This window comes from Phyllostomus discolor, chromosome 3 (genome assembly GCF_004126475.2).
Source record: "Phyllostomus discolor isolate MPI-MPIP mPhyDis1 chromosome 3, mPhyDis1.pri.v3, whole genome shotgun sequence".
Lineage (NCBI taxonomy): Eukaryota > Metazoa > Chordata > Mammalia > Chiroptera > Phyllostomidae > Phyllostomus > Phyllostomus discolor.
The window spans coordinates 196,857,545-196,882,163 of record NC_040905.2 but is presented as its reverse complement, the minus strand read 5'-3'; the positions used below and the strand labels follow the sequence as shown (position 1 = coordinate 196,882,163).

The 24,619-nt window shown below is 38.6% G+C and overlaps 1 protein-coding gene across 3 annotated transcripts in view; it reads right to left on the bottom strand.

Moving 5' to 3' along the window:
- The window catches only part of KIAA1958 (KIAA1958 ortholog), a 107,720-nt gene that overhangs the window by 32,847 nt on the left and 50,254 nt on the right, over positions 1-24,619 (bottom strand). Inside the window, exon 3 of one of the 3 annotated variants that reach the window (XM_028517788.2) lies at positions 2,821-2,904. The exons of 1 other annotated variant lie outside the window; for it this stretch is intronic. In XM_028517788.2, coding sequence (XP_028373589.1) covers positions 2,821-2,904 — 84 coding nt within the window. Of the gene's footprint in view, positions 1-1,854; positions 2,905-24,619 lie in introns of all 3 variants that reach the window. One more of the 3 variants, XM_028517787.2, reaches the window with a different exon arrangement.

The window sequence follows — 24,619 nt, the reverse complement described above, 5'->3', positions numbered from 1 at the left end:
ATTACTTCTTATATAACTGAAGCATATAAGTCACTTGGCACAGTGCTGGAACACATACTGGATCAAAAATGGTGCTTATCATCATTATTAATACAAAAAAATAAGATATCTTTCACCCTTTCTTCTTGTTTATGGATGCCTCTCTATGGAGGAAAAGTCATGAAATGAAGTCGATTCCACCACACAAAGGCTGCGACAGACTTCCCACTCCCAAGCCAACTCAAAGGTCACACAGCTCAGAGGAAAGGGTCTTCATGTGCTTATTATTTAGTGTTGGAAAGGGCTGCCTAGCTGCCTCGCCATGGGAAAGTTCAGCTAATGTGATGCTTTAGTAAAGCAAATCAAAATGAAATTTGTCCTGGTGGTACAATAAATTAATACATAATACAACACCTACCTTCCTAGCTAACTGAATTATGAGGTTTCCTTGAAGAACAAATACTCCCCAACAGAATGCCCAGATCCAACAAAGCAATTAAGATTTGGATTTTTTATGCATTAATGATTATACAGGATGAGAACCTAGCTCAGCTTTATTGTGGCCCTAATGTCTAAATTTATTTTATTTTTGAAGTATGTTAACTAATAATTCACCACAGACTTCAAGACTTGCAAATAAAGACCCTGGAAAAACTACCACAAGGAGCTGTTTACCAAAATTATTATTATTGTAGGATGATGCAGATAAATGCATTTACATTTACTATAGAAGGAACTTTGCACATTTGCAAGAATGCTTTGAATTCAGCTAACTCTGGTAACAAATGCTGTTACCTAAAATGAGTGTCAATTTTCCTTTGATCTCCACTACAGAGTCAAGTAATCCCCTAGAGAAAAGATACTGAAGTTTAATGCTTATAAATAAATAATTCAAGAGGGATTTGAGCTTTGAAGAGAATGAGTTTTTTTGTTGTCTTAACTAGTGCTTCTAGATGTTTAGTAAGATTTTCCCATTCTCTACCTTCTCTTTATGCCTGATATACAATCCAATGCTTGGGAACATTTTCAAGGCTTTGGTAGTTTTAAATTCTTTTAAATCTGATCATCAAATTTCATTTACACTGATTTCTTAGGGAACAAAAAAATTCTATCCAAGTTCAAGCACAATAGTAAAAATAAGTCATGTAACAGTCTTTTTTGCCATAAAAATGGATTTTGCATATTATTTTAAAATTATGTTCCAAAATGTGTAGTACCTTATTCCCTCCCTCTATTCCCTCCCCCCAAAGAAAAAAAATGTTAGCTAAGCCCCTAAATTTTCATACTTTGCAAAAATTGAGGTGCAGGAGCTAAAATTCTAATTAAGTAAAAAAAAGAGTATATAAATAATTGGAAGTCGAGCTTACAGCCAACACTTTCATATTTTGGATCTGATTGAATGTAATTGTGTGTAAGCAGTAAAGTTAGTGTTATCGCCTCCTGATTAATAGAGAATTTTAAAAATTAAAAAAATAAAGGCATTTATTAAGTAGACTAGCAATGAGCATTGCTGTGGGAAGAAAAAGTGGGAGTTGAGGACACAGCGTCTAGCACGACTCAGTTTCCTTTTGGACAGTTTTTTAAAAAACAGAATTCCTTCTCTAGTTTGTGTTGCCTGAGAATCACTACGGTTTTGAAAAAGTCTGTAACAGTAATGACACTGACTCACCCACAAGTACGTTTGTTGGAAGCCTATAAATACTATGTTAGTAATACTAAACTATCTCCGTCGGCTTATTTGTAAAAAGAAAAATATATTATAGATTTATATTTTTATAAAGTTAACACTGAGGGCAGGGGAAAGGGCACGAGAAGCAGTGTATAATCACAGTTTCTCTGGACACAGTAACCAAACTGGGGTCAGGCTCAAGCCACCTGGTCATGCAGTATCTGAGGAAGAGTCGTAGGAGGCAGAGACGATGAAATTGCCGCTGCTGGAGTGCCCCGCCACTGACTGGGCCGCCTGCTGGCTCAAATTGTTACAGATAAGCACCAGCTGGTTGCTCTGGGCCTCGGACAAGGTGCTGCAGCTCTGATACACGCTGAAGTTGGTTTTCCTGCCGGGGATGTTGCCCTTCTCACACATGGTCTTCACCATCTTGGCCAGCTTGTTCTTGCCCAGAGCCTGGCAGTTGTACCAATGCAGAGCCGCCAAGTTCACGACTGGCTTGATAGACAAGTAGAAAGGGGCATCCTCGTAGCGCATGGCGGGAGGCCGCCGCTGGGCATACTCCTTATAGTCCTGTACGGGGCACGTCTGTGGGGCATGCTGGGTGGCATACACACGGGAATCTGTCCCCCCTCTCTTGGTTTTGGCATTCAGGTCACCGGTGTCTTGACCCATCCACTCTAAGTACTCCAACCCTGTCTCTGTTACCCGGAGACGGATATCACCCCACTTCAAGGTAGATCCATGGAAGCCTGTGCAGTGCCCAAAAGCTTTTGTGTTGTTGAGCCAGACGAGGTTGAGCAGACCCTCAGGGTTATAGCGGCTTAGCAAGCCCCTTTTCCGCAGAATGAGCTCATCAGCAAAGGTGAGCTTCATGGACTTGTGGGGTTTATTTCCTTTTCCTTTGCAGCGGAGTTCAATCTGCTTCTGTTTCAGGGCCTCTTGAGAACGCTTGAATTCCTTATCCCTGGTGATACTGTAGCCATACCTGTGTTCTTTTAGGTACCGTTCCAGTCCACACTGGTAATTGGCCAAGCTATTGGGTTCATATTCGGACCCATCCTTCTGCCTGGCATCCACAAAGAAAGAGGCAAGGTAGGCATCCAACTCTTTACAAGGGATGACATAAATCTCTCTTGTTTCGGAAGGATACTTGGAGATGAGGAACTCCCGGAAATTGCGGAGCGCAGTCTGCGTGCTCCGGATGGTTTTCTCATTCTGCTCCCTGCTGAGCTCAGCTGCTCTTTCATCCTGGTCTGCAACAAATTGGGGAGGGGAGGGATAGAGAGGGTGTTGATGAGTTCAGACAATGCACTTTCTACTCTGAAATAAAGTTTCCTCTTATAATGAAAAGGGAAAGAGGGAATCAATTTTACAGAGATCACTGATACATGTTATTTACATACCTGTTGCATTGTAATAGGCAACTATTATATTCACAAATGATGTACTAGGCAAGAGTATGGCCCACTGCAGTCAGAACGAGCATCTCATGCCGTTGGCACGTAGTTTAGTGCATGGAGGTTTGTGGAAAGAGATTAAAGGTCGTTTTCATTTTAGGAAAAGTGTGAGGCAGAAATGTGCTAGGTATCCCATGGCAGTGTGCAAGGACCCCATTACAACAGACACAATCATTTTGAATCACTTCATGTGTGAAACCAGAGGTTGCGCTGGTTCCATTTTATTGAATTAAACTAAAATATATGAATTTATTTAGCACATCACTAGAGAGCTCTACTTAAAAATTACTAAACAGATCATTTACAGCAGTTAATTCACTAATTCTACAGTGATTTGGGTAAAGGATAAACAGAGTTTACAAATACTCTGCATATAATTGCAGGGCAGTTTGTAATAAGTGATAAAAATACTTCGTACTTTGCAAAGTAATGAGGATAAAACTTCACAGCTACAAAGACAGGACAGCGGAATTTAAATCAAGCTATCATAATCAAGATATAAGAAAGGACCAGGGTCTGTCTCCCGGATCACTGTTTATTACTTATACTCTGCATTATGGGTCATCCCTGACCAGGTGACGCTGCTGTGGAGCAGAGGCTCCCACGCTCTAGAGTGCTTCAGGGTCACACGGGACGCTCAGTCAAAACCAGAGTGCTGGGTGGCAGGCCAAGGAAACCGCATCTTGGCCGGCACCTCCGAGGCCAGGCTGAGGTTCAAAAGAACGCATTGAAACAAAGTTCTAGTGCTTATGTCTAATGAAGAAAACCCTACCGCATTTTACTCAGTTTTTTAAACAATGATTTAGTTTACTGGTCATTTAAATGGCTTCCTTTCAGTAATATACAATTTAAATTTGGAATTTTACATTAACAATGAAAACGTTTTGTCAAAATCACCACTATTATATCGGACATGGTAATGTATGGAACTCAAAAGAGAAATCCTAAAAATGAAGTTACACAATAGAAAACTAGGCTATCACAACGTAAACATGTAATTTCTGATTCTACAGTATAACATAAAATATTCTGTTTACTGTAACTATCCATTTAGGAAAACTTTAATTTATAAAGATGCTCAGTAGAAGTAAGTCTTTGCAATAACAGCACACAGTAGTAAAAATAAATTTTCTAATAAACTGAATTTTATTTACAAAACACACTACTTTTTGTATTAATGTACACATTTAAAAATGATGTTATTTTAAAATGACAGTCCTAAGATATAATTGCCAAAATCCTCATAACTTTATAAAATGAAATGAGTTAAAATTCACTAAACTAGCAAATTATTTTATAAGCACATTTTTGAGTTCATAATTCCAAAATTCCAATTTACAAAAGTACATTTTATGCTTCATTAGATTTAACTTTCAGGCACGCTATTTTCTTCCACTTGAAATAGTTTATATTACAATAAAGATGCATGTAAAACTGTGTCTCGCTCCATCAAAAAGATGATGCCAGAGGCTACAAGCAACCTTTACCAAGCTGGCTCCCTTTACTGTGTACATGTGAAGCCAAGGGGACCGGCACATCTGTTTATCTTGGCTACTTGTTCAAATACCTGTCACAGCAGTCTTCAAACCTCAAACAAAGACTTTCTAAGAAATAAACATTCACAGACAACTTGAGGGAAAAAAACCCCAGTTCCTCAACTTTCCCATGGAACCTTTTCTAAAACTTTTTTGTCCGAAGTGAAGACCGATTTTGCGCATGTTAGCATCTGAAATCCACCTTGGTACATACTGGAGGGTTGAAAAGACTTTAAGAAGCCATCAAAATTTATAAACTGGTTACTAAATCCATCATGGTTCTTATCGTCTGTCTTATACATGTTCTAATTTAGGTGAAATTTGCCATGAGAAACAAGGTACTTGGGCCTGAATCGCAGTGTTCTGAAATCAGGACTTTCAAAGGGTTATGGGTTAGGGAGGTTTTGATTCTTTTAACTGAAACTGGAATATTTTCCAGGACTACCAAAATGTTAAAATTTTATTCAATTCTTTCAGAGACAGCCTGCTTTTGTTTATAAGATGCTTAACCCCCATTATTTTCAATGTCTCTGGTTATATTTTGCTTGCTTGTTTTGTTGATTAGGTTCCACTTAATGGGGGGAAAGGAGGGAAGGGTTTGCAGGAACAACTGTAAAGGACACATGGACAAAACCAAGGCGGGGTGCAATCAGGGGAGGGGGCATGAGGGAGGAAAATGCAGACAACTGTACTTGAACAATAATAAAATAATTTTTTTAAAAAAGATGCCTAACAACTATAACAAATTATGAAATGATGATTCTAGTTATGGTCAATTCCTCATCTGTATATAATATTCAATATTTTCTACCTCCTTTTTACAAAAACACAGATTGAAACTAACATCGAAATATCTTAGGATGTCAATTTAAAAATGAGTTTTTCAAAGTTCTTTGAAAGAATATGTGAGTAAAAGAGTTTAAGTGTGTAATTAAACATTAGTCAGTATACTGTAAAGTAGAGGGTATGAGTGACCTCAGTTCTTTGAACGAATGGTCACTTATTTCTTGCTATACATCCATACGAGCCATAATATTTATTACTCAAACTTACTCTAAGCTTTTCAAAAGAGAAAGCCATCCCATAAAACCTAGGATAGGTATCCCACCCCACTTTTCAAAAGCTGCATTATGCTACTTCACTTTTGGAAAAGACCTACATTAATATTATCTGTTTCTGCTGTAATGGGAAGAAATCCAAAGAGGATTTTCGCTGTTGTAAAAATAGCCTTCAGTGTTGCTTGTGCAGTGAGCTCCTATGGAATCAGAGCCAACTCGGAACAGCTTGCGTAGTCCGGCCAAGCTCCTTTCCTGGGAACCACACTCGGCATCTCAGCATCAAGCTGCCACAGCTTTGAACTGTGTCTGTGAGCACCTGTGCTATAACTTGATTTATTTTGCGCATCCTTTAGCCGGATCCTAAGGTATCAGAAAAGCCAAGAGAGCTTGTACAGGTGGAATGATGAGCGTAAAACTATACGTGAATTAAGTGTTTCAATCATGAAACAGGAACACAATAAGTCAATGATAATTACTTCTTCGCTGTACGTTATTTCGGCTTACGGAAGGTTTCACAGGAATGCTCTACTGTCTGACAGCAGGGGAAACATGTACGGTGAAATGGGTCTGCAACAAATGGAGCCCCCCCACCAAAAAAACCCAGAAAGGTCAGGTGACTGATTTCCAAGAGATCTGCGACCTGACCCGAGGGGGAGCTGCAGAAGGAGTCTAGGCATCGGGTCACAACTCTCACCCAGACCCTAAGTGAGGTTTCCACAGAGGGCTTTTCTCTCCTATTTACACAGTCTTCACGGCCCACTAATCCAATTATTACCTCCCTTGTTAGGAGCTAGAATGGAAAAACACAAAATTAGAGCACTATCTTGTGTTCTCACTTACTTTGAGATTTTCTGTTAGATTTAAATTCGGATCTATTTACATCTATTGCTACAGCACTCAATTTAACAAAAAAACAACTCAGTTATGACATCCCTTTTAGAATTTTACTGAAGTAATACATTTCTTGATGTTTAACTTCTTTATTATTTATTTGCATTTAAGAGGAGTATTTTGTCCTTTCACGTGACAGAGAAAACCAATGATGTTCAAATTCTTATAAATCAGTAAATGCTAAATCCATGAGCTTATTAAATAAAAATGTTTTTTACATTTGGAAAGTAAAAGTATAAAGAAAACTGGTGAGTAGATTTATATTTACAAGGCTACGGTTGGAATTAATATTTAATCCACATTTGTGAGTACCCACTGTGCCCCTAGCATTTCAAGAAGACCTATGGAGTGTAGTCAAAGGCAAGTCCCTGATGGTTATAGAGATTCTATCATAGCTAGAAGAGATGACTATTACACACAAAACTAATTAAAAACACCAAACACAGCTGTGTAATTAGGAATTGAATCTGTGGCTCTAGATCCTATAGGAATTCAGAAAGAAGAAGAGAGAAGTCGAACAGAGCTGGAGTGGTGCTGGAGATCTGTTCCCTGGGGAATGGAGACCTGGGTTAGGTGTTAAAGGATGGGTACGTACCACTTGGTTAATCAGAATAGGAAGGCAGGGCATTCCAGAAAGAAACTGCATGAGCAAAGGGAAAGAGATGGAAAGGAACTGGCTTATGGTCAGGACTATAAAACACTGGTCCTGGTTTGGAGGTGTGAGAAGGATTGGCGTGGGAAAGAGAGCTACACCAGTAGGATGACCAGGTATACAGGGTTGAATATAATAATTATAAAAATATACACCAACGAGAAGAGACCGAATATTCTAAATGCAAAGAAACTCCAAATGTCAGACATTTGAAGAAGTTGCTTTTGAAAAAACAAATAAATACCCCAATTTTCTATGTCTGTGTTATTTTCTTCCATATCACCACCTGACATGCTACACATTTACTTCATAACTTGCTTAGCATCTGTCTCTCCCCAGTGGGCCGTGAGCACTGTGCAGGCCGGGACCTCACTGCTTTATTCCCAGGGTCTGGAAAAGCACTGGAGAATATAGCATTCATTACAAGTGTGTAGGCTGAATTAACACAAAAGCTGAAAAGGAGTTACTGAGATAACTCTGTGAGGGAGATCACACAATTCACTTTAGCCCATTTAGAAAAGACTGCATTTAGAAAAGATGAAAATGAAAGTCAGTGGCATAAAATTAAATTTTGGGACTCACAATCAGAATCTGTCACCTCATCCTTTGTGAAGGCTCTTTGGAGAGTCAGCTGTGGTAGGAAATAACTTATGAGGCCACTGGAAGCTTTTCCCAGGGCTAATTCCTTAGGAAATAAGGACACACCAGCCATCACACAAATTGCTACAAGACTGTATCTTTATCTTACTCTTATGATAAGGAAACATGACAATACTTTAACAAAAGTCTAGAATTAATATAGACACAAAATCGAGGGTTAGGTCCCTCCCCCCAATCCTAATCTCCACTTTAGAAAGATATTATACTGACATTATGGCATTGCCTATTAGGTACTTACTTCATCCATACATGTATTCATTTGAAAGACGCTTTCTTATAACTCTTTTTAGGTTCAAAGTAAATAATCTTGGTATTTAAAAAAAATACTCCCTAGCTGGTCATCTTAGGAAACAGGCCAACTTCAATTTATTTGTCGGGGGTTAAACATTCATATTTGCCAACATTCATTGTTTCATTTTTTAAAATAGCAATAGTTCCTAACCCCTGCAATGGACTCAGTGTCTTTTTTCTCCTTTGAGCACCCAAGTCCTTGCATACATGATGCATTCTCCTAGAACTCTAAAACAGGTTATTTTCTAGGATTGTTAACATTACTAATTGAAGCCAGACTTGTATGCTTTTATTGCTATCTGACCAGTAAATTATTTTCAGGCTCAATTAATCTTTTCCAATAGTGGGTATAAAACACTTGTCTTACATAAACATTCAGGAGCATGAAAATTTAAAATAGTACCAGTTAGTCCAGCATGATCCTTGATAGTGCTTTTCACTGAAGCAGAAATCGCTTAAACATTGTCATCTGCTCAGTTCTCCTTGTTGTATGTTATGTGACTCTATAATATCTAGAAAAATTTCTCCTTAATAAAAACTTTTGAAATAAAGTACAGCACAAAAAATACAAGTATTATGAACCAAAACACAGGCAAAAAAGCCACATCTCTTCCTCACGCAATATTTACTGTTCATCTATGAATCGAATCAGGTCAAGGAGCTGTGTGTGTTGGATGGTGGGGTAAGATACTACGCGTGTGAAGAGACGAGGCACTGACCTTGCAGATCCTCACAACAAGGAATTAATTTATGGCCAGCAGGGTGCAGGAGTCCGTATTTTTAACAAGTTCTCAGATGATTCTAATATAGGTGAGGTCTAGTAGGTCATGATTTAAGAAACAGTGTCTTATCTCTCCTTTCCTCTGGAAAACCTAGAAAATGACTCCTTCAAATAAGCCTCAGCCCAAGCTCGGCCTCAGTTACAGCACTTGCCATCCTGAAGGAACAGCAGCTTTTCTGATCTGAAAAATTCTTTCTCCTAGCAGAACAGTTGCTTCATACATAGATAAATAATAAGTGTTTAAGTGAGTTCTGCTTCAGTGAAAAGTACTATAAAAATCCATACTGGACTAACTGGTATTGTTTGACAAAATAATGAATGAGTTAAAGAATTATTTCCCTTTGAGACCTCTTGGATTCACACCTTTTCTTTTGTAACTTTCCTGGAATTACTAAATTCAACACCATTTCCCTAATTGCCAAAAACAATTTTTCAAATCTCATCTTACTTGGTCCCTTTCAAGGCCTTTGACGTAAGTAGTGTAGCAAATGATTAATGGCTCCATCTTTGTCAGTAAGAATGCAGTTCAAATCCCAGCCTTCGAATCACTTAACCAGCTATGTGAATTTGTATGGGTTTTTTTTTTAAACTTAAGCCTCAGTTTCTTCAATTGTAAAATAGGTATGCAAAATAATAATTGTACTTATATGAGATGTACAAATATTAAATAAAATAGAAAAGCAATACACTTATCTCAGCCTTGGGCACACAGATCATCTAGTTCTACTCTTTAAACATATCACTGCTTAGAAATGTGTTCGAATCCACAAAAGTCAAAGTGTACTTCAACTGAGTTCCTCCTCTACTGATGCTTTAATTTCTAGCAACTAATTGCTATTCTTCCAAGCTAGCTTTATAAAGGTCACCAATGTTAGGCATATCCTGTCACAGACGTGTAAACAACTGGAGTTAATAGATGAATCTAAAACAGCTGTTAGGGGCCCTTCCATTCCACTGACCTCGCATCCTGTGATTGGACAAGCTGATTGTGTCACTGTAAGAGACATCATGTGACTGTACAAATTCAGCACAGTACTAATGGGTAAAATCATGCAATTCTCTTCTAAGAATGCTGCTTTTTTTTTTTAGTTAAATTAAGGAAATGAGAGTTTCTCCTCAATTGTTCCCTCCCACCCCCTCAAAAAAAGGGCCGTAGCATCCCAGGTGGGGCTTAACAAGCCTTACGGTCAGTTCCGCCAGCCAGGGACAGCTCTGAGCTAGCCCACGTTTGTTTAGAAGGAGAGCAGTCACACAGGCTTCACATATAAAGGAGATGCAACATTCAATGACAACTAAGAAGACACAAAAAGGCAAAAAGGAGACCAGATGACAGGAATGAATAAAAATGAGATGAAGCTTTTCAAATCTCAAACTTAATTTCAAGTCAGAAAAGAAATTAAGCATTCCAAAGGCGAAAGAATAGAACACGAGAGTAAATACTGTACTCCATTAATCACAATAAGCAGCACTTTTGTCTTGGCCAAACTATATTTTAAATCAACTTTAGAATGTGGCTGCATTTTCAGGCTTAGTGGCATGAAACCCACATGCCTGTAATTAATGCAATAAATCATGCTGTGGAATTTTCCACAAAATCTGACAGCTCTCATTGATATACTGCTTATTAGAGACTACAGAAATTTCTTCCCCACTTTTTTATTATACAGCCAGAGACAGTGAATCACGAGTACCTTCTGATATCTGTGATATGCCTGAAATGTCTCCTGCTGGTGCAACACATAAAATGCACAGTGAGGGGCTGCCACCAGACTCTGAAATACAAAACATCACATACGATTTCTAAAAAGGACCCTGTTTTTAAATTCTTGCTTTTCTGCTTAAAACAGCTGTTTAAGATACATGGATCCATTATAGATGTGATATTTACATTTTCCAGTTTCAGTCATGGAGCCACAGCTTTCCACACATGGTTCTCTTTTCCAGTTAACTCTACGGTGACGCCATTACTGCAGGGTCCGGCAGAAGGCCTGCTTGAGTGTGGTTGGCAGGGTAATAATATGGGTGTAATAATTTATGGTTTTAATTTGAACATTTCACCTAAAATGTCATATGGTGTGCTTGAGTGTGATATTGTTATGTTACAGAATTACACACTTATGATTTTGTAATAAAAAGCGGGCGTTATTTGTGCTGGATTCTGTATACAGCACAGAGGACTGTTTAACAGGCATTATTTCATCATCCTACAAGGGTTCTTTCATTGTTTTCAACATCTAACTCTTAAGCAAAATTTTATTGAATAGTAAATCATTTTCCAAAGTAAAAACTAGTTCTTTCACAGCTCAGGAATTCAGCAATGTCTACATTTTACCTCAGTGAGTTAACACACCCTTAAAAATGCTTTGCATAAATTTCTTCTAATTTAGAAATGACTGAAGTTTTAAAAAACAGATGGCTGTAGGGTAAATATTCACAAGAGGAAAAGATTATTTCATGTAGATTTCCTCTAATAAAAATAATTTTGTTTTATCATAAAATACATATTAAATATAAAGTTTTCCCCAAATAAAGGTATAAAAAAGAAAGCAAAACTGCCTAAAAATCCATCACCCATAGATAGCCATTTTGGTGGATAGCTGGCTTTAAATTTTAGTTTAAAATAGTACTCTTTAATCACCAAGAATCTAGTCTATTTCATCTTAACTATACACTTCAGTTCTCTTTTGTGATTTATTTTATCTTTCTTTGCAAATCTGCTTTGTCTGGTGTTCAAGAGCAACATTACTATTAACACAGTGGTGCCTGGATAAGATGATCTTTTGATCATCTAAAATTACAGATTTGAAGACGTGAAGAAGAATTTGCTATTGGATTCATTAACCACTGGTGACCCAGAAACTCCTCTCTTAGCTCTGAGAACTCCCTGTGTCCACTTCTGCCCCCATCAAACTGTTCCCCACACAGCAAGTAGCCTGAGTGAGTTTTCCCAAAAGAAAACAGGAAATGAAAGTTATCTTTTCTTTCTACAAAGTTTCCTATTTGCATAGCTGCTTCAACATTCGACAGAAACATATTCGGTACTTCCTAAAACAATGACAGGCATTGTTTTAGGCACGTTCGTAAATGTCTCCTCCACCGCTGAACACTTTTGTCCCCTCCTTGGGGAGAAAACTAGACAATAAAAGCAGACAGAAAAGGAAGAGTAAAACTGTAAGTTTTGGCGATAAGGATTTTTGAGAAATAAAGAAAACTGAAAGTTCAGGTCCAGAAGAGGACTTTTAAAAGTGCTAGGAGGGAGAACACCGAAGCACGTTAAGAGTGTCACCACGGCAAGTGAGCCTAGTGGTTAAGGGCACGGACTTGGGGATCACACTGCCTAGGCCCGAACCCCAGCTCTCCCACGCTCTTCCTGTGTGATCTCTGACAGGTTCAACCATTTTACCTTCAGTTTATTCATCTGTAAAATGGAGTTAATTGTAGTCCTAACTTCACAGAGTTGTGGGAACTGAGTTCCATCAGTCATTAAGTAAGATAATAAGCACTCCACACGCACTGGCTATTTTTACTGCTATTTCGCATACAGTAATCAAAGAAAGCTAACAGCACATGACCCTGCCCACTGAAGGGGAGTTTGGAAGTAAAATAATCGTCACCACTTGTCAATAGTTCATCAGCATGTCAGTCAAAACTGAGAATCCGAGAAGTACTTTTCATGAGTTTGCCAAAACTCTATGGTTTCAATGACTGAGCAGAAACTCAAACACAATATACAAGGTAGCATCTGATGAATTTAAGAGATGAAGTGCTATACTGCAGTAGAAAGTTATTGTCACTAACAAACTTCTGATTAGAAACCATTTCTTCCTTTAAACTTACATTCGATGTACACAAGTGCACATCTTAATTGGTGAGGATGATCAACATGTGAAGCATCTTTTACTGAAACTGTATAATACAGTAAAAAACACAAAGGAATTATTACCTTGAAACAAGATGTTTGGCGCATAAAGCAAAGGAAAACAGATAACACAAAAATGGAAATGCACAAAACTCTAATAAATTACCTCCTTCTTTTCTGAGTTAGGCTATTAATATTGATTAAACTCCATCCAAGAAGTAGTAACCTAATGAACAGGAGGATATCAACTTTAGTGGATAATAACAAACTATACTCTTGAAAAGTTCCTGATAAAATAAAAATTATTTTTCTATATATATTAGCTTTCTATTATTCATTTATAAGTACAGGCAAAATAGGAAAATAAAACTTTCTCCTTAATAAGACGGCTGCTTTCCATCACATAGAATAATAATTTAGCGGCAGTTAATTATAACCATATAAAGATGCAGAAGAAAACAACACCAGCTTCCTGTCTTGTATTCTTAAATGTGAACAATTAGACTAGGCATCAGGAGAAAACTAGCAACTTTAAAGAGAAGGATAAGAATAAAGAACAGGAAAGCAAAGGAAAAGATAATTCAAGGATGTAAGAGAACTTTTTAGAAAACTTCTAATTAAAATTTTCCGAGATTTGAGAGATTATGAATACATACAGTCCTTATAAAAGAACAAATACTAAAGGAAATTTCTAAAAAATAATACTAGAGGAAAGGAATTTTCTGTAATTTAAAGACTCAAAATTCTCTTTCCACATATCCACTCTTGGGAAATTATTTGATGGGCTCCAGCAAAAATGAGGAAAAATAGAGGAATAAATAAAATCTAGGGAACAACGGATATAATCCAGAGGAAGCCTCAGAGTTGGGAGATGGATTACCTCAGGTTTGCATGAAATCAGTTAGTCCAACTTAAAGCAGAAAGCCTTAAGAACCAAAATGGTAGTGGGGGTAGGGAGGCACATATATATAAAGGCACACTGCTATTCTGTCAAGAAATGCTACCAAAAATTTTAGAAAAACACACACACACAAAACACTAAAAACTAAACAGTACCGTGTTCCATTGATTGTAAGGTATACTTCTTCACATTTTAACAGCTCTGAAGTTTGTCTCAAAATTCCTGGGCGGTTTTCTTTCTTTGTGAAACATAAAATAATGGTACATCTTACCATCGGTGGCATTTTGGATACAATGAAATACAGTGGTAATAATGACGATGCTGGCTGGGACAGACATACTCTTTGAGGACTTACTCTCTGTACCAGAAATTGCTCTAGCACATGGACCATGCCATTTACCCCACCACTGTTAGGAACATTCTGTTTTCAGTGTCCCAGAGGTCATGAAATTCATCAGGATGGCAAGAAAACCTATGAACAATATTTACACTGTCAAAAATAATATAAATGGTGTTTCTGATTCTGAACATTCGGAGTCAATCTAAGGACAAAGCAGGAAAGACAGTTATGGCCACAAAAGAGAATGAAAATATTGACAACCTTGTGAAGATGGTGAGAAGGGAGGGGAGGGGAGACCAGTGGAAGGAAGGATAGGAGCACCAGTATCTAAACCCTGAGGTTAAAAAAAGCATATTTATTTCCCATTCCATTACTTTTAATTTTTCTATTTGTTACTTGGGTATTTTACTAGCATAACAATCAAATATTAGAAGGGTAAAAAAAATGAGTTAAATCTTCACCATTCACAAGGACTCTGTAGCTATTTCTGAAATTGATAAATCAAGAAAACAAATCAAGAAACAAAAGTATAAACAATTTGGTTAGAACTGTGGAAGAACTGAACAGAAAGGCTCCAAAGAAGTTTCCTCGGAAGAGTTGGGATTACGTGGTGATGAGACTGAGGTGAGACTGTTATTGTTAAACAATTACTATTTCATTGCCACATACACATATTACCTTGGTAAAATAAAAAAATGAAAAGGGCAATAAATATCGTTGTTTTGTCTAAGAAAGCAACTCTGTAGTTGTAAGAATGCACAGAAGAATCAGCCTGATGTGTGTATATTCATAACTGACTTATATTCATAACTTCATAACTGAAGTCAATACACCAAGCACATCGATCATTAAATCAGATTTACTTGATTGTAAGTCTGATCACTGTTCTCACCTAAAATAAAGCTTAAAATAATCTTGTAGTCATAGAAGCATAATTTATCATTTTTGCCTTCTTCTGGGTCTAATTTCCCTCTCGGGACTACAAGTCATGAGTTACACAAGTGAGGTCAAGACCGAGAGAGAAGTTACCGCTGGGCCTGAAACACAGTGGGTCCCCTGCACTCTGCCTGTGCCTGCGGGGACCCAACGCGGCCAGGACAGCTCGCCAGTGAGGAGAGAAGACACACAGGGATGATGGGACACTGAAGCTGAGGCTTTGGTGCTTTGACACCGACTCATCTGCCCTGACTACACATTATTTCATCTTTTCAGATCACAAGGAATGAATACCCAGGCTAGAAAATCAACGCCGATACCTCTTCAATTCTGACCCGTTTCCTGGCTTCCTAGTAGTCTTAGTCAAATCCAAATTTTATTGAAAGAAAATTACCTTCTGAGGTTTGTAGCTAATAGTTAGCCTGCTGTGTTTAGGTACATTTTTTATATTTGGAAGTCTCAATTGTATTTGGGTGAATTTCTATGTATATAAATAATATATACTTAATATATAAATAATGGTTTTCACTTCATTGGTATAATAGAAAAATGCCTTTATTTTAAAGAAATAAACAGTTAATTGGGAAGACTTTCTTGTGAAATATTAAAACAAATGATATCAAGAAAGAAAGTGCAAGCACTGGAGGAAAAGCCATTCAGAAAACTAACAATTATATTTTTAATTCTTAAAGATAGGTCACTTGTTTGCAAAAACAAGCAATATTATAATTGTAATATAACTAGGCTCCTGTTATTTTTGGCTGAGCAGAAAGCTGTTTCAAATAAATTATGATGTGGAATGGGTTGCCTGTAGCCTCTGCACATTTAATTCCCAGCGAAGAAAGACCTGACTTTCATTTATCATACTGGCTTAATTATTCATTTAACCACTTTTAGTCATATATCATCTCAGAAATGTATTATCTAAAGGCAATCAATTTAGTCTTACAAAGTCATTCACAGTTGAACAGCATCTTGATTCCATTTTGTTTGTTTATTTTTTCTTTAATTGGAGATGCTTCGGGAGGGCAAGTGCCAGGCTGTCTCTCCCATTCGAGTGTGGGCGGTATGAGGACAGGAACCACACTTCTGCCCTGCCTGTCGCTGTGCTCGGAGAGCCAGCTTGTATGAAGTCTTCCAACAGATGTCTGCTGAACGAATGGGTGGTGAATGAACGGTCATGGCGTGTTTCAGCACTCTTAACACTGTTTCGTCCTACACACAGAGGATTATGGCTTCCTTGTAGATACTTGTGTTCTGAAGACCTTCCGGTGTGGCCTAAAACGGTGCTGTGCCTTCTGACCGAGAATATCGGGAGACAACAAAGATCCCAAAAGGCCCAACATGCAGAGGTCATCAAGGCACTTTCTAACTCCTGAAAACCTCAACCTCCCTCCTCCCGTCTGGGGCCCTTATGATTGCCTCAGAGGAGGGCTCACTGCCATCGCCCACCTGGATGGCTGCAAAGCCCTACACAACGGCTCTTGGCTCTCAGTCTCTACTCTCCCACTGTTACCAGTCTGATCGTCTAAGAGGATGAACTGTGTCCCTCTGCTCCCCTCACAGGGCACCTGTGACCTCACTTGCACAGCCTTTCCCAATGGCTCCAGCCGCCTTTCCAGCAGCACCTCTCCTGGCTCCTTTGAAACCTACTCTCAAGCCACACTCGAATCCTTGCCTCCCTAAGTAGTCTGCCTATGTCCATGCCCTAAGGCTTTTGCTCATCTTGTTCCGTTTACCTGAAATGCCATTCCCCGTGTCCCATACGGCTGAGTGAACTGCTCCTCACCTGTGTTCCACCGCATTTTATATACCTCTTTCTATATACTTGGAAGTGGAGTTGTTGGTTTGCCAGCCTCCTTTTCTAAAGACGGATATTCCAGGAGTAGGAAATTTGACATTCATCTTTGTATTTTCACTAGCCCTGACATATGGTTGATCCTGAAAAAAATGTTTAGTAAGTTGAAGGGTAAGGGATGTGTCCAGATGCCCAGCAGAAAGAGAAACCGAGACACGTCTCCCTGCTCCTGGTACAATGAGTCCTTCTGTTCAACTCTGGGTCCTTGCAAAAACGATTCTCAGAGGAAACGGATGATCTCTTTAGGATACACTTTAGCAGCCTAAGCTTTGGGAAAGTGATGGGCATGACCTGAAAATGAAAGGGGAAGGGAAGCCATCAGCGGTTGAGGCGGTTCCTGCACCAAGACAAGCAGAGGGAGGGACCAGGGCGCAGAGCAGTGACTCACTCACTCCATCGCTCTCGGTTAACAAGGGGGGACCAACTTTCTTCCCATTGTAACTCCAAGCAAGTCATCCAGTTATTCTGTGTCTCATTTCCTACAGTAAAATAAAGGAAACCACCTCTTTCCTCATGGAATTCAGGCAGTTGTTGACCCTGGAAATAAAAGTGCTTGATAGAGTATTAGAGGACATTTTGTGTTTGTGTTTTTTATTTATTTCAGCAAAAGAACTTAATAAAATGCCCCAAGACAGCATCTCATCATAGTCACAAGGAGGGAAGCCACAGCACTGGAATTTATGGCTAGTTCTCAAGTTCTCTGTCCATACACAAATATACTAGAAGACAATGTTAGTGAAGTTTTACTTTCTTACAAAAAATTCCTCTATGTTCAGTAATAACATAACAATGTTGCAATGGCCCCATCATTCTGCAATCAATTCTACTTAAGCCTCACAACCTGTATTTTAAAAGTATTCACATTTTAAAATATATAGGAAGTATGTAGAATATTAAAGGATGCTTACCATAAATCAGAGGGCTTTTTATACATTAATTCTATGTCAACCCTGTAAACCAGATACATTGTTTTCTTCATTTTACAGATAAGGCCACACCACAGAGAGGGTAAGTAACTTGCCCAAGTTGCCTGGAAAACAAGGAGCAGAGCTGGGATTTGAATCCAGGCAACCGTGTGCCTGGATTTCCAAAATTAGGCCCTGTGCTTATATCTGCCTCTTGTATAACCCGAACTCATGTTCTTTCACACTTAAATCTGTCATTCAGATTTAACACTAATACTAATATTTTGTCATATTTTTATGTTTTTTATTTTTTACTATAAACAAAACAATTGTGCTAGTTACTTGCGGAGTCTCTGTCACATCCAAACGATCAAGGACTATGTATGCCGAGATGAGTGATCCGGCTGCATATTTCTTATGTATTTCACTACACCAGTCAATCCACATTTCATACATCAGTCATTCTACCTATTCCAGTTTAACCCTCTTTAAAATGCAGCATTCAGATTTCTTCTCACATAAGACAGCCTTCTGATTTTAATATGTTTACATGTTTTTAAAAGAAAATGTTAGAGTTACAGTTCGAGTTTCCCGTGCGCCCATTCCCACACCCCCCTCCCCAAAGGGAACCACCATCACGTGTCTGAGGCAACTCTCTTCCCTTCAGGTTTCACGATCAATTCTGCGTGGTGCGTGAGTGTGTGACATGCACCGGTACACAGCAATGTTTGTATTTTTAAAAAAGGTATGGTGTTCTAAATTTCAATTCTTTTTCTATTCAACTCTAAATTATTCTGTAACTGTTTTCAAGATTCATCTACATGAATAAATGCATATATTCCACTGAAAACTGTATCACAGCTACTGACAGATGCTGGGCTGGGTAACTGACTTTTTCCTTGTTATCACAAAGTTGCAATGCATGCCCCAGTACATTTGTCCTTTTGAGGAATATATATCTATGGATATAGACATATATTCACATATATTTACGAAAGTTTTTCTAGGGCAGATGCCTCGAAATTGAATTCCTGGGTCATATGATATGCACATCTTTAACTTTATCAGATACTGTACACTGCTCACCAAAGTGGCTATACTAATTTATACTCCCACCAGCATGTCCTTACTCTCCCATACTTTCAACACCACTTAGGGCAGTTAAAATGTATAACTTTTGCCTTTCTGCTGATACCTCATTGTTGTTTTAATTTGCATTCTCCTGATTACAAGCAAGGCTGGGCATTTTCCATATATTTAATAATCACATAGGTTTCTTATTAGAAGTGCTTCATGACCTTTGCTTATTTCACTAGTGGATTATTTGACGTTTTTTTCCTGCTGATTTGTGGCAGTTCTTTATATATTCTGTATGTGAATATTTTGGTTATGCACACTGACATAACCTGTGACAGCCCCTGTCCCAGGTAAGATTTTTATTTTCAGGCTGTCAGCATTTTCAGCTTTTTCCTCTATGGTTTGTGCTTTTTGTGTGTCATGTTTAAAAACCTCATCCTGACACCAAAGCCATTTTGCAAGATTATCATCTGTCTTAAGTTTTATACTTCCACCGTCACATCTTTCAATGAGATTTATCTCACGTCTGATGTGAAGGAAAGGTCTAACTATAGTATTTGGCCCCACACAGGTGACCAATGCCCAAAGCCACTCGCTGACTGGTCTGCTCCTCTCCCGCCGATGTGTTGTGACAGCTCTTTCACACAAGGTTCCTGCACGTGTGTGCGTGTGTTTCTGGGCTGTCTGTGCTGTCCCACTGTTCCGTCTATCTTTGTGCCAGCCCACTCCACTTTCATCACTATAGCTTTATAATAAGGTGTATATGTTATACACTGTATGTTATGTAAGTTATAATGGGCTTTCACTATTGGTAAAACTATCTTTATAAAAACATAAATACCTTGAAAATATTAATACATGACAATATAGTCAATTCTTTTTCAAAAGAATGACAGTACTTAACTACATATCCCCTCCCCATACCTCTCCCCCAGGGTAGAAAACAAGGCTAAAAACTACTAATTTTAAAGCCATTTTCTAAGAACTGCATTGCAGGTAGGAAGGAAGAGAGAGGTCAGAAGCCAGGGGCTGGAGATGACGACGTCCGGCTCCTTCCCTGCATCATGATCACAGGCTTTCCCCTACACACAGCCAAACCTAACACAAACCCCAGCACCACTCGGAGAACTGCACTTTGCTCCATAGGTGGGGAAGGGCATTGCGACACTTAGGGGAGGAAGATCTTGTGACACTCATATAGGAGAGTCAAGAGTTGGAGACCTGCGGGGAGAGAAATAACTAAACCTTGTGATCCCCAGCAGAGGGCGGAAGGTAGCCTCCAAGAGGCTGTGGAAAGGGGTGCTGATAGTACAGCTTGGAAAGGGTTCCCAGAGTCTAGTGACATATCAGGGATCCATGATTTCATCAAGGTTTTCATGTGCTCTCTCTTCCCGTGGACATGCAGTCCCTTATCTTACTGACTTCTTCCCTGCCAATTAGGTGAGTGGAGGAATGAAACCAGGTTATTGCTTTTAGATGAGGTCGCTAACACCAAGCAGTTAAGTCCTGGAAACTCCTGGGACCAAGTATATAATTTTTCCCTAGGATGTGTTCCTGCTGTCAATTAGTTACCAACATGATGGCCACACGCGTACAATGTGCAAGACACTGGGACTGGAGATAAGGGTGCTGCGTAGTCCCACTAAAGCCTCCCTCAGCATTAACACAAGTGCAACTAAGTTAGTTAAGCATCTAGTCCAATAACTTCCATCTAGAGGTCCAATGAAATAAAGCTCGTTCCCCTTCACTGGACCCTACCAAACTTTCCACATTACTACCACTACTGATGGCAACTGAAGGAAATTAGGCAAGGAGAAAGAGAAATAATGGAAGGCAGAGGAAAGAAAAGAAGGAAGGAAAGAAATGACTTACACGAGGCAATACAAAATGTCAACGTCCAGATTCCTAATGTCCTCCTTACTTGTGTGTGTAACACAGCCTTACTTGTGGGCTACCTCCTGGTGATTCTGCTGTTCAATTCCTCTCAGTAATATAATGTCCTTCCACAAGGGACCGATCTAGGAAATGCTAAAGAAATAACACAGACCATTTCGGGAAATAGTGGTATCATGTGAACTGACATAAAAAAAAAAAGGTACACCTAAGGGAAAACTCATAATTCAAAATTAACTGTTACTAGAGAGGCAACATGGTGGTAAGAAGTTCCAACTGGGATTTCTCTTATTTCCCAGAATGCCCTTAAAGGCCTGGGTGGGAAGCAAAGGCACTAAGTACCTCCTTCTCCCGTTCTAGGCTCAGAGAATGTGTTACAAGGAAATGCCCACAAAGGACACATTTCAGTAGAAACTCCCACTGGGAAAGGGGGGAAGGTTTAGTGTGAGAAGCAGCTATCTCTACCATCCAATGGGGTGCTTGTACAGTCTGAAGAGCAAGATAGCACACACTAAGAAGCATCATCATACAAGTTGTTACTTAGCAAGGAGATGTCATTTATTTTAGCTGAAAATACAAGCCTAGTGGCAAAAAGAAAATTATTTTATTTTCCTGCAACACTTAGCAGAGGTTAACACCTTTCCTAGATTCAGATGCTATGTTCCTCCAGATTGCTTTTTTTTTTTTAAATGAAAGCCCAGTCTAGCTAGCTTAGGCAGAAAAAGAATTGAATAAAGGCCACACAACTTCCTGGCACGTCACTGAATCAGGCTTGGAGGTGTCTACAGATAATTCCCTGATCACACCACAGATCTGCTCTGGTGGGGGCAGCCCAGAAATCAACACTCTAGAGTGGGCCTCTGACACTGGAACTCCTGCTGGGAGGCTGCTCCTGCTGCCTCTAAAAACTGACTGTATTTGCCAAAACGGATTCTTCCAAGTCCTTCTGAATAGTCCAATGTGAGTGCATTTGACTCACAGGACTGCCCTCACTGAAGTACAAACTTGGAAAGCAAGTTTCTGGCCCTTCCAATGGGGAGTGCAGGTGCACAAAGAAGGGAGTTCTCTCGCACAGGAAGTGCTCCAAGTTACTGGGTATCCAGACGAAATAACAACGTGCCCCTGAATGTGGATGCTGCATTCCCCAGATAACTGCTTCTCAACTTATGATGCAATAGAGATTTAAATTTATGACAAATGCCCAAATTAAAAACTTCAAAAATTAATAGAATCTAAGCTACTGGGAAATAGTCAGTATTCTTCTAATAATGTATGTCTTTTTTACTCATCAAAATTTGCTAAGATTTGGGTTGAGCAGTATGATAGAACTGATGTGAAAATTAATAAGTTTATCCACATCTTGATTAAAATTATGTAACTCTGTGAGTTTAGTTCTGAACAGAAATAAGGATGCCTTTTTCCACTACAGAAATAGAATTTAAATGGCATCTTTAAAACTAAACAAAACTGAACAATTTCTCTTTGTTTCAGCTGATTCAATAGTCACCTGTCAAATTATTTAAAAATATTATTCAAACAACAAAAAAAGCCCAAAGTGAGTAGAAGGAAATAATAAAGATCAGAGCAGAAATAAACAAAAAAGTCTTAAAAAAAACAGTGTAAAAGATCAATGAATCCAAGAGCTGTTTCTCTGAAAAGATAAACAAGATTGACAAACCTTTAACCAGACTCATTAAGACAAAAAAGGGAGGACCCAAATAAAATCAGAAATGAAAGAGAAGTAACAACTGACACCAAAGAAATATGAAAGACTCTAAGAAAATATTATGCACAACTATATGCCAGCAAATTGGGCAACTTGGATGAAATGGATAAGTTTCCAGAAACACAATGAGGTCTGTCCAGAAGGTATCCAGCCATGTAATATGAAAAACAGACATTTATTGAAGCTACAAGATACAAGAAACACTGTACACAGGACAATGATGCCTCAGTCCCCTTCGAAATGGTTTCTTAGGAACTCGGACAGTTCTCCCAGTCGCCACAGCTGCCGTGTAGTCTTTTCCTGAATCTCACTGACAGTCTGAAATCTCTTCCCTTTCAAAGGTGATTTTAATTTTAGGAAAAGCCAGAAGTTGCAGGGTGCCACATATGGGTGCCACAGAAGTTGTAGGGGGCCTGAGTCAGCTGGGTAATTTGATGTTTCAACAAAAAACTCTGTAGGAGATATGACGCATGAGTGGGCACGTTGTCATGATGAAGCTGCCAATCATCACTTGCCCATAGCTGTGGCCTTCTGAATCATTCGAATAGTTCCTGCAGAAGAATGTCAAACTTAAAGCAAAATTTGATGCCGATTCATTGCTCTACTCACTCAGTCGTTGTGAATATAATAGCCACATGGTACACATGCTCACTCAACAGCAGCTAGGGCCCCCTCACGAGTAAAGTGAATTCATCGTTGTTTATGCGTTGCATTCCAGTCCACGCTCCTTGGCTGCCAGGTTCCACTGATGTCGTGTAAACCGTTCTCGTTATATTAACAATGGCTGGACATTTTCCAGACAGACCTTGTATAATCTTCCAAAACTAAACAGGGAAAATCAGAGAATCTAAATAGACAGATTATACCTAGTGAAATTGAAGCAGTACTCAGAAAACTCCCCGCAGACAAAAGCCCTGGACCGGATGGCATCACATGTGAACTTTACCAAACATTTCGAGAAGAATGAACACATCTCCTTCTCAAACTATTTCCAAAAATTCAAGAGGAGAGAAGACTCCCAAGGTCATTTTATGGGGTCAGCATTATCCTAATTTCAAAACCAGATAAAGACACTACAAAAAAAAATTACAGGCCATTAAATATCCCTGGTAAACATAGATGTTAAAATCCTTAACACAATGTTAGCAAACTGAATACAGCAATACATCAAAAAGATCATACTCCATGATCAAGTGGGATTTATTCTGGGAACACAAGATTGGCACATTTGCAAATCAATAAATGTAATATACCACACACACAAAAAGAAGGAAAAACCACATGATCATATTAATAGATGAAGAAAAAGCATTTGATAAAACCCAGTACCCATTTATGATAAAAACTCTCAGCAAAGTGGAAATAGAGGAAATATACCTAAACGTAATAAAGGCCATATGACAAATTCACTGCCAGCATCATACTCAACAGACAAAAACTTCAAGCATTCCCCTTTAGACTGGGAACAAGACAGAGTTGTTCGCTTTCACTTCTCTTATTCAATATATACTAGAAGTCCTAGCCATAGCACTCAGACAAGAAAAATAAATACAAAAGATCCAAATTGGAAAGGAAGAAGTAAAACTGTCTTTATTTACAGATGACATGATACTGTAGAGAACCCTAAAGATTCCTCCAAGAAACTGTTAGAACTGATAAATGAATTCAGTAAAGTAGCAGGATACAAAATTTTATATCCAGAAATCAGCTGCATTTTTATATGCCAAAAATGAACTATCAGAGAAAGATTAAGAAAGAAAACAATCCCATTCACTATTGCTTCAAAAAGAATAAAATACCTAGGAAGAAACCTAATCAAGGATGTAAAAGACCTGTAGACAGAAAATTATGACACTGAAGAAAGAAACTGAAGAAGATACAAATAAGTGGAAGCACATACCATGTTCATAGATAGGAAGAATTAACATCATTAAAATGTCCATACTACCCAAAGCAATCTACAGATTCAACATATTCCTATCAAGATACCAATGACATGTTTCACAAAACTGGACCCAATATTTCAAAAATTTATATGGAACCACAAAAGGTCCCTGCATGCAAACCAACAGTGATCCTGAGAAAGAAGAACAAAATTGGAGGACTCATGCTACCTAATATCAAACTATACTACAAGGCCATAGTAAT